Raw genomic sequence first — 9,653 nt, forward strand, 5'->3', positions numbered from 1 at the left:
CAACTTTTCACACAAGTGCGAAGGAGGAGTCACAATGCATATTCTGTGACATAATGGATCACAAATCCAAATACTGTAATGAGTTAATGGTGGAAATGAGAAAAGCTGAGGAGACAAGGCAAGTGTTGTGTGTCTAGGTACAAGACATACATCACCGAACAATCTGCACTCAATCAGCCAATCAGCGCCCAGAGTACCCAATGCGCACAGAGACTCGCCAAGAACGCACAGGCCAAGTGCGCACAGAGACATGCCATGGAGAGCACATGGACACATCAGATGCTGTAGTTTTTATTTCACCAGGTAACAGTGAAGGTAGCACAGTATTACTGCAAACAGCTACAGTGTTTATACAAGTGCCTAAACAGAGTCAAGTAGCCAGGTGTTTTCTAGACGGGGGCAGCCAACACAGTTGCATTAAAGACATTTCACGAACACTTAACTTACCTGTAGTAGGACAGGAAGTCTTGAATGTGCATATGTTCGGCTCAGTTACACCCAAGAAGATAATCTGCAGAAAAGTAAGGGTGCTTTGGAGAAATCTGAAAAATAGCCAATGGGTAGATATAAAGCTATTGGAGACACCCCAAGTGTGCAAGTCAAATATGAAATTAGCAAGTGAACAGATGAGAAGAAATCTTCGAAGAGAGAGGACTGCATGGGGCCAACATCCCAATCAGAGGCATGAACACAGAAGAGTTGTATATTCTAATAGGAGGTGATCATTATTGAAAAATTGTGACGGGAAGAATTGAGAGACTGAACGAAGGACTAGTGGCTCTGGAGAGCACAATTGGATGGCTAGTGCAAGGCACAGAATCATCAGTGTTATCAGTCACATATGAACCTCAAGACATTGGAGTAAGTTAAATGCGGAAGACACATTTCAGTTGAATGCATTCAGTTGTGCAACTAACTATGTTTAATTATCTCAATGGAATACTGTGTTTAACTGTGTTCGATCTTGCCAAGTCATCTTGTCTCAAGAGGACCACAATGGAAAAAAAGTCCCAGACTTTGTGTGTTATCCTCTATGATTTTACTCATGTGCATGTTTGGCTTTTTCAAGTTTTATGTGTGCTTGTTTTTAAAAATGGTTGAATTAATAAACTGAACTAAACTAAAACTAGGGATCCCCCTTTCCATTTCCTTTCCCTAATGCACATGAGTGGTGGAGAAGAGCAAGCGCTTCTGAGCAATAGCGCACATTTTGGGAAACGGAATCTATCGGTATTCACATGGAAAAAGAGCAGAGTGCAACACAGTTGAATCAAGACGCACTATAGAAGTTTGAAGAGAACGTGAAGTACATCCATAGGAGATATCAAATGAGGCTTCAATCCAATTATGTAACGGCAGAAAACAGATTACACCATCTGATGAGAAAGATGTTACTCTGCATTACAGATGTGATTTAAGACTTTATAAGCCAAGGTATCGTACAGCAGGTGCTTAGTGATCATTCAGATATCCCTCAGAGTAGTGTTTGATGCATCCTCGCATGAGAGAGATACTTTTGTATATAAAGTGTCTGTGGACACTCCTTCAAATTTGTGGATTCGCCTATTTCAGCCACAACCGTTGCTGACAGGTGTATAAAAATCGAGCACACAGCCATGCAATTCCCATAGACAAACATTGGCAGTAGAATGGCCTTACTGAAGAGCTCAGTGACTTTCAACGTGGCGCCGTCATAGGATCCCACCTTTCCAACAAGTCAGTTCGTCAAATTTCTGCCCTGCTAGACCTGCCCTGGTCAACTGTAAGTGCTGTTATTGTGAAGTGGAAACGTCTAGGAGAAACAACGGCTCAGCCGCGAAGTAGTAGGCCACACAAGCTCACAGATCGGGACAACCGAGTGCTGAAGCGCGTAGAGCATAAAAATTGTCTGTCCTCGGTTGCAACACTAACTATCGAGTTACAAACTGCTTCTGGAAGCAACGTCAGCATAAGAACTGTTCGTCGGGAGCTTCATGAAATGGGTTTCCATGTCCGAGCAGCCGCACAGAAGCCTAAGATCACCATGCGCTATACCAAGCGTCTGCTGGAGTGGTGTAAAGCTCGCTGCCATTGGACTCTGTTAGCACAAAGCCTTGACCTCAACCCCATCAACACTTTTGGGATGAATTGGAATGCAGACTGCGAGCCAGCCCTAATCGCCCAACATCAGTGCCCGACCTCGCTAATGCTCGTGGCTGAATGTATGCAAGTCCCCACAGCAATGTTACAACATCAAGCGGAAAGCCTTCCCAGAAGAGTGGAGGCTGTTATAGCAGCAAAGGGGGGACCAACTCCATATTAATGCCCATGATTTTGGAATAAGATGTTTGATGACCATCGTTCGTTAAATGACTGCTTACTAACAGGTCCAAATCTAAACCCTGACCTGTTGAGTATCCTAATTAACTTCAGGCAGCACAGCGTAGTGCTAATGGCAGACATCACGAAAGCATTTCTGCAAACCTCACAAAACGAAATGGACAGATACGTACTGAGATTCTTATGGACAAGTGAAATCCCCATGTTAAATGAAGAAATCAAGATGTACACTCTTAGAATGACGAGAGTTCCATTTAGAGCACCTGCAAGCCCATTGCTTTTAGCAGCCACAATCTGAACAAGTATGAGGGGGTCTATACAGACATGGTAACTTTACTGATGGAATGCTTGCATGTTGACGACCTTATCTGCGGAACAGAGGACAAAGAAACAGCCTCTGATATAACCATGAAGGCTAAAGAGAGCATGGACAGCACAAGCATGAAACTATGCAAATGCAAAACAAATTCACACAAGCTGCAAACTGAATGGACAAATGAGAAAGTAACGGAAAAAATGTAAGCGAAAATTCGAACTCCTTTGAAAGTACCAGGATTAACATGGAGAACAGACAGACAAATTAGCATTTGAAATGAAAGATTTGATTGAATTCCTGAAAGACAAGAAAAAAGCAAAACGAGGAGTACTTCTGCTGAACGAATATTTGATCCTATCAGATTTGTATTGGGATCAAGTGTCTATTCCAAGAAATGTGGCAATAGGGCTTGTCATGGGACGAAGAGCTTCCACAAAATGTACATACATGTAGGCTCACATGCATGTAAAGTATGTGCGGCGCTCAGATTAAGGAAAGAAGAGGAGGGAGTATCAACCTACGTGAGTCGAGGTGTAACCCAAAAATATAATCATCGTTGCAAAGAAAAAGGCGCAACGTTCGCTCACCATTGAAAAATCGTTGTTTTATTCAAGCAAGTTTAAAAGATCAATGTTTTGGCCTACAATGGCCTTCATCAGAATAACACTCAGATTAACAACAAGTGTAGCTTTAATTTGGTGTATTGCATGTGTGATTTCATGAAAGTTTGTTGGTCAGGTGGGACGGTAGCATCCCACCTAGCCTAGAGAGGTTAACACTCAGATGAATACAGTCATGACACAAAGATGTTCGTTGTCGGCTTGTTCACAAGAAAGTACAGCTTCTGAGCAGAAGACTAATTATGGAAACAGGGACTACAGCTTATTACATATCTTATTAACAAGTTATGCAAATGTTTACACTGTCAAATGGCCAAAATATGGTGAGTGAATGCTATAAAACGGCTAAGTCTAAACGTCATAAAAAACTGAATTCAAGTAAGGATAGTTACAGTACAAAGTAACCTACATAAATCCTCTGAGAAAGGTATGTACTAGGGTTGGGAGGTATCCAGATGTATTATATTGTCATACCGTCCTTCTCTCATCCCGGGATTTAAGGTATTACTGGCTTAGTTAGTACACAAGGGGGTGCCAAAAAAACATTGGCAAATGATAACAAAATTAGCACAGGTAATAGCGAATTTCCATGGAAGCTGCTAGCTAAATATGCTAACGAGCGCAAACAAAAATAAACTAATTGCAAAGACAGGCTATCTAGCTCATATAGTTATACACATACAGTATCGGTCAAAATTTTGGACACACCTACTCATTCAAGGGTTTTTCTTTATTTTTACTATTTTATGCATTGTAGAATAATAGTGAAGACATCAACACTATGAAATAACACATATGGAATCATGTATAAGAGCGTCTGCTAAATGACTTAAATGTAAATGTAGTAACCAAAAAAGTGTTCAACAAATCATAATATATTTTAGATTTTAGATTCTTCAAAGTAGCCACCCATGGCCATCATATAAGTTTCTAAGTTTATATAAGTTTATTTTTGGATGCAATATTCAGACATTCACAGAAGTAATGACAGCATAACACAATCATCCAAACCGGAAAATGTAGGTTAGATTAGTCCTAGCGCCAACTAAGGAAATATTGACGTAACACAAGCGGTCATATTTAGATAACTCTCGGCCGACAGAAACGACAATATGAATTAGCTAACAGCAATTATTATTTATAATTCATCACATCACGGGTAAGCTCAACATTGATTGAAATAATTGACTAAAACACTTTCTATAAATCGAAAGTAATCTGACAATTAAATTGAGCTTTGATGCTCAGGAGGCTGAAGATATTTGGCTTGTCACCAAAAAGCCTCACAAACTTTTATAGATGCACAATAGAGAGCATCCTGTCGGGGTGTATCACCGCCTGGTACGGCAACTGCTCTGCCCACAACCACAGGGCCCTCCAGTGGGTGGTGCGGTCTGCACAATGCATCACAGGGGCAAACTACCTGCCCTCCAGGACACCTACAGCACCCAATGTCAAAGGAAGGCCAAAAAGATCATCAAGGACAACAACCACCCGAGCCACTGCCTGTTCACCCCGCTATCATCCAGAAGGCGAGGTCAGTACAGGTGCATCAAAGCTGGGACGGAGAGACTGAAAAACAGCTTCTATCTCAAGGCCATCAGACTGTTAAATAGCCATCACTAACATAGAGGCTGCTGCCTACATACAGACTGGAAAACATTGGCCACTAATAAATGGAACACTAGTCACTTTAAAAATGTCACTTTAATAATGTTTACATATCTTGCATTACTCATCTCATAAGTATATACTGAAACTATACTATCTACTGTCTCACAGTCTATGCCGTTCTGACTTTGCTCGTCCATATATTTATATTTTCTTAATTCCATTCCTTTACTTAGATTTGTGTATATTAGGTATTTATTGTGAAATTGTTAGATATTACTTGTTAGATATTGGTGCATTGTCGGAACTAGAAGCACAAGCATTTCGCTACACCCGCAATAACATCTGCTAAACAAATGAAATTGGATTTGATTAGCAGGCAGCGCGTGTTAACTGTCCAATCACATTTTGGAACAGTGAGTGCATTCTGACATCACATGCAGAAAGCAACTCACACTGGGGCGACCATTAGAGATGTTTGGAACTCATATGTGAAAAAGTTAACCTTGCATTTTAGAAAAGTAGGCTGGCTATACCAAGACAAGTACAAAACAGACCTAAAATGCTTCTTACTGTAATTTTTGCTCAGCATCAAACAAATTTTGTGCTTCAGGTTCACTTCTCCAGTAGAATGTTTCACTGATGTATTTTCTGTGAAGGGAAACTACAGTTGCATGTCCCTCATTATTCTATTGAAGCAAAAAAAACACTTTCAATATAAAATGCAACCCCTGTCACTACATAGCGGGACTCACCTGCTCCCGCTTTCTCCCATTGTGCCATTTACAAACAAACACGTTACTGGCTCAACTGTTCTGGGGAACTACGGTAAGCTTCATAATGTAAAATAATGTGACAGGCGAAATGAAGATCTCTCCTCCACTTTCAGCCAGGGGAGATTGACATGCATATTATTAATATTAGCTCTCTGTGTACATCCAAGGGCCAGCCGTGCTGCCCTGTTGTGAGCCAATTACAATTTTCCTAAGTCCTTTTTTGTGGCACCTGACCACACGACTGAACAGTAGTCAAGGTACGACAAAACTAGGGCCTGTAGGACCTGCCTTGTTGATAGTGTTGTTAAGGCGGCAGAGCATCGCTTTATTATGGACAGAATTCTCCCCATCTTAGCTACTACTGCATCAATATGTTTTGACCATGACAGTTTACAATCTAGGGTTACTCCAAGCAGTTTAGTCATCTCAACTTGCTCAATATCCACATTATTTATTTAAAGATTTAGTTGAGGTTTAGGGTTAGCGAGTGTTTTGTTACAAATACAATACTTTTAGAAATATTTAGGGCTAACTTATTCCTTGCCACCCACTCTGAAACTAACTGCAGCTCTTTGTTGAGTGTTGCAGTCATTTCAGTCGCTGTATAGTGTTGAGTCATCCGCATACATAGACACTGGCTTTACTCAAAGTTAGTGGCATGTCGTTTGTAAAAATTGAAAAAGCTGTAAAGCGCTGTAAAGCTGTAAAAATCTGTAAAGAGACTGAAAGTAGTGATATGCTGCTGGCAAGTAAAATAAGCAGCACTGCAGTTAGCCTACAGCTAGAGCAGTGTTGCATAACAGAGGGCCCCTGATCCCCTTATGCATCTAGTTTGTTTCAGGGAAAAGTGCACAGTCATTATCTGCAGAAAGAAGGAAAGGAGGAAAAATGGAAAGAAGGAAAGCAAGGTAAGGAAGAAGCAGTACCTGTCTGAGAACCAATCAGACAGACAAACCTTGACTAGGTAGGTATAGCCTAGGCCCAGTGCATTTTAAAGTGTTGCGTAACCCTGACTATTGGAGATTAAGTGCAGTCAATTCATTAGCTGCAGAAAGAAGGAAAGAAAGCATGAATGGAGGGTAAAGAAGCAACTAAGAATGTAAGATGAAGAAGTATGAACCAGTCAGACAGTTTACAAATGTGAACCTCTTAAATTAGTGGCATTATCAAGTGGTATAACTGCTAGTAGAGCTATAACTTTTGAAAATGTTGAGCTGTATGGCACAATGCCCTGTAAGGAAGAAGTATGAAAAGGTTCAACAGCTTGTGAATGTGAAACCTTTAAATCAGTGGGGGATTATCAAGTGGCATAACCGCAGTGTGAGTTACAGCCATAAGCTTTCGCAATGTTCAGTCGTATTGCACCCTGATTAAAAGTTGTCAGATTGGCAAGAACATAACTACATATTAAAACTTCTACATATCTGATTGCATCCCAGTGCAATGCATTAAGGGCATTGGTGTTACAATGTATTCATAATCCTTGACTGATTCCACATTTTGTTGTGTTACAAACTGAATTAAAAATTGATTAAATATACATTTTTCTTACACAATACCATAATGACAAAGTGAAAAACAGAAATACCTTATTTACATAAGTATTCAGACCCTGTACTATGATACTGGAAATTGAGCTCAGGTGCATCCTGTTTCCATTGATCATCAAGGCAAAGGGTGGCTACTTTGAAGAATCTCAAATATAAAATATATTTTGATTTGTTTAACACTTGTTTGGTTCCTACATGATTCAATATGTGTTATTTCATAGTTTTGATGTCTTCATTATTATTCTACAATGTAGAAAATAGTAAAAATAATGAAAAACCCTTCAATGAGTAGGTGTTGTAAAACTTTTGACCGGTAGTGTATATTGCGAAGGAGAGGTGAGGCGTTGAGTGTAGTAATCAAGGAACGTGTACTTAACACTTTAACAACCGGCTCAAGATGACATCCTCCTCATGTTCAAACATGATAAACAGCTTGGAAATAACCAGTCAGCCAAACAGTCAGTCAACAGACAAACTGGCTAATCCTCAAAGGTTTGTGGTTATTTGGCCAGCAGGCATGATATCTCCAGGATCAATAGAAACAGCATGCTCTCTCTTTGACAGTTGCGTGATGTTTTGGGGTTTTCGCTGAGTGTTCACACACAACCATGGGACACACCGCGCTCCAGGCTCGAGGGAACGGGCATTCCAATGTGTGTGTGTGTCACTGTACTAGTACACTCGGTGTGTGTGTGTGTGTCATTAGGCCTACGTGAAGACCAATCTGTTTTTCATTTGTATGGTGGACTAGTATTAGGGACATTTTTCAACAGTGGCTCAACTACTTCCTTATTAAAGGGCCACTCTGTGATATTGCCATCCTTGTAAACTGTCTAACCCCATCATAGGCCAACACATAAGGTTGTTTTATACTCTAATTGGAAATAAGGGGTAAACTATCAATAAATGATCAAGTACTCCAGTCATTTACATGATGTGCACTAGTCCATGTTATTCAATAGTACACCGGGGTTTCGATAATGCTTGTACAGCTGTAACATTGTAATATCATGGAACAGCTAACTGTATCCCGCTGTGAGCCATATTTAACATTTTATCTGAGTGATAACAGGTATATCCAGCTGTCAATCGGAACAGCCACAACCGTAAGAGAACAGAACAGAGAACAGAACAGAACATTGCTTTGGACAGTAGGAAGTCATATTGGACCAAAACCAAGTGAGTGGTTGTCGTGGTGAGCTGCTAACTCTTTCTATTCTATTGTGTTCTTTTAACTTTTACCTTTCAAAAACGGCAACAACATTTTTTTTTAAAGAATGAAATACCAATGAAATACAATTTTGTTATTTGAAATGCTCAAATAATAAGCCAAACGTATGTTAGGCAATACTGAATGGCATGATTATGTTATTAACATCTGTTGAAAACATTAACAAGGTTATACAGAATAGAAACAATAGTGAACACAGTGTAGCATACATAACGGAGTAGAGCCTCAATAAACAGATATCTGACCATTTCATGAGCGCAATCGCGGAACGTTCCTTAAAACGCAACTAAACCACGTTCAGGGCAATAGACGCATAGCCCATAACCCAGTGAATGATCGGATATGAGCGAGAAGTAGAACAGATGTTCCCATATGGAGGCATTCGATCCATTACGATGACGATTCGGTACAATGCCTCCGATGTTTGAGCAGCCTAGCCTATATAAGCTATGTAGAGTAGAAGAAAGGGAAAACAACAACAAAAAGTCGTCAGTTACCATATCGTTCCGGCTGTTGAGGTATTTTTCGACTTCTGATAAACTTCTCACTGCTGCGCTGGGCATAATCACCGTGTTTCGTCTCGCGGTCCGTTTTTAGGAACTATGGTCGGTCTAGTGTTCCGTTCTCAATGTTTCATCATCTGTACTCTCCCACCATGTCGAGCAACCCTTCACACACTGATCTGACCACTCTCGTTTCTCCTTTCCAAGAGCTAAAATACAAGAAAACAATGTGCACTCCGACACCGCCCACTTTAAGGTCTGCCGAACGCGAGGATGAGGAGTTAACTCTTCTCGTTCCACCCTCCACCTAGTCCTAGCCTCTGCAGAGTGGTCGTAACTAGTTACCACCCTTTTTTTCTCCATTTCTGCCTAAAATGACATACCCAAATCTAACTGCCTGTAGCTCAGTACCTGAAGCAAGGATATGCATATTCTTTGTACCACTTGAAAGGAAACACTTCGACGTTTGTGGAAACTAGAAATGAATGTAGGAGAATATAACACATTAGATCTGGTAAAAGATAATACAAAACACAAAAACAATGCGTTTTCAAAAATTCAGCATCTTTGAAATGGAGGAGAAAAGGCCACAGTGAGATAGTTTAGGTGTCATTTAGCTTTTGGCCACCAGATGGCAGCAGTGTGTGTGCAAAGTTTCAGACTGATCCAGTGAAGCGTAACTACATAGCTATAGAGAACATACGAAAATGCTATAGTAATAAAAAAC

The 9,653-nt window shown here is 40.4% G+C and overlaps 1 protein-coding gene across 3 annotated transcripts in view; it reads right to left on the minus strand.

Moving 5' to 3' along the window:
* Positions 1 to 9,209, minus strand: part of LOC106573052 (transmembrane and coiled-coil domain protein 3) — a 50,286-nt gene extending 41,077 nt beyond the window's left edge. For 2 of the 3 annotated variants that reach the window (XR_001321250.2, XM_014147690.2), the window contains exon 1: positions 8,921 to 9,207. Coding sequence is in view for 1 of the 3 variants with exons in the window: in XM_014147690.2 (XP_014003165.2) it covers positions 8,921 to 8,986 (66 nt within the window). In the remaining 2 variants the exon portion in view is untranslated. Of the gene's footprint in view, positions 1 to 447; positions 543 to 8,920 lie in introns of all 3 variants that reach the window. The other variant, XM_045696855.1, reaches the window with a different exon arrangement.
* Between the last annotated feature and the right edge of the window lie 444 nt (positions 9,210 to 9,653).

The sequence above is a fragment of the Salmo salar genome, chromosome ssa16, assembly GCF_905237065.1.
Source record: "Salmo salar chromosome ssa16, Ssal_v3.1, whole genome shotgun sequence".
Lineage (NCBI taxonomy): Eukaryota > Metazoa > Chordata > Actinopteri > Salmoniformes > Salmonidae > Salmo > Salmo salar.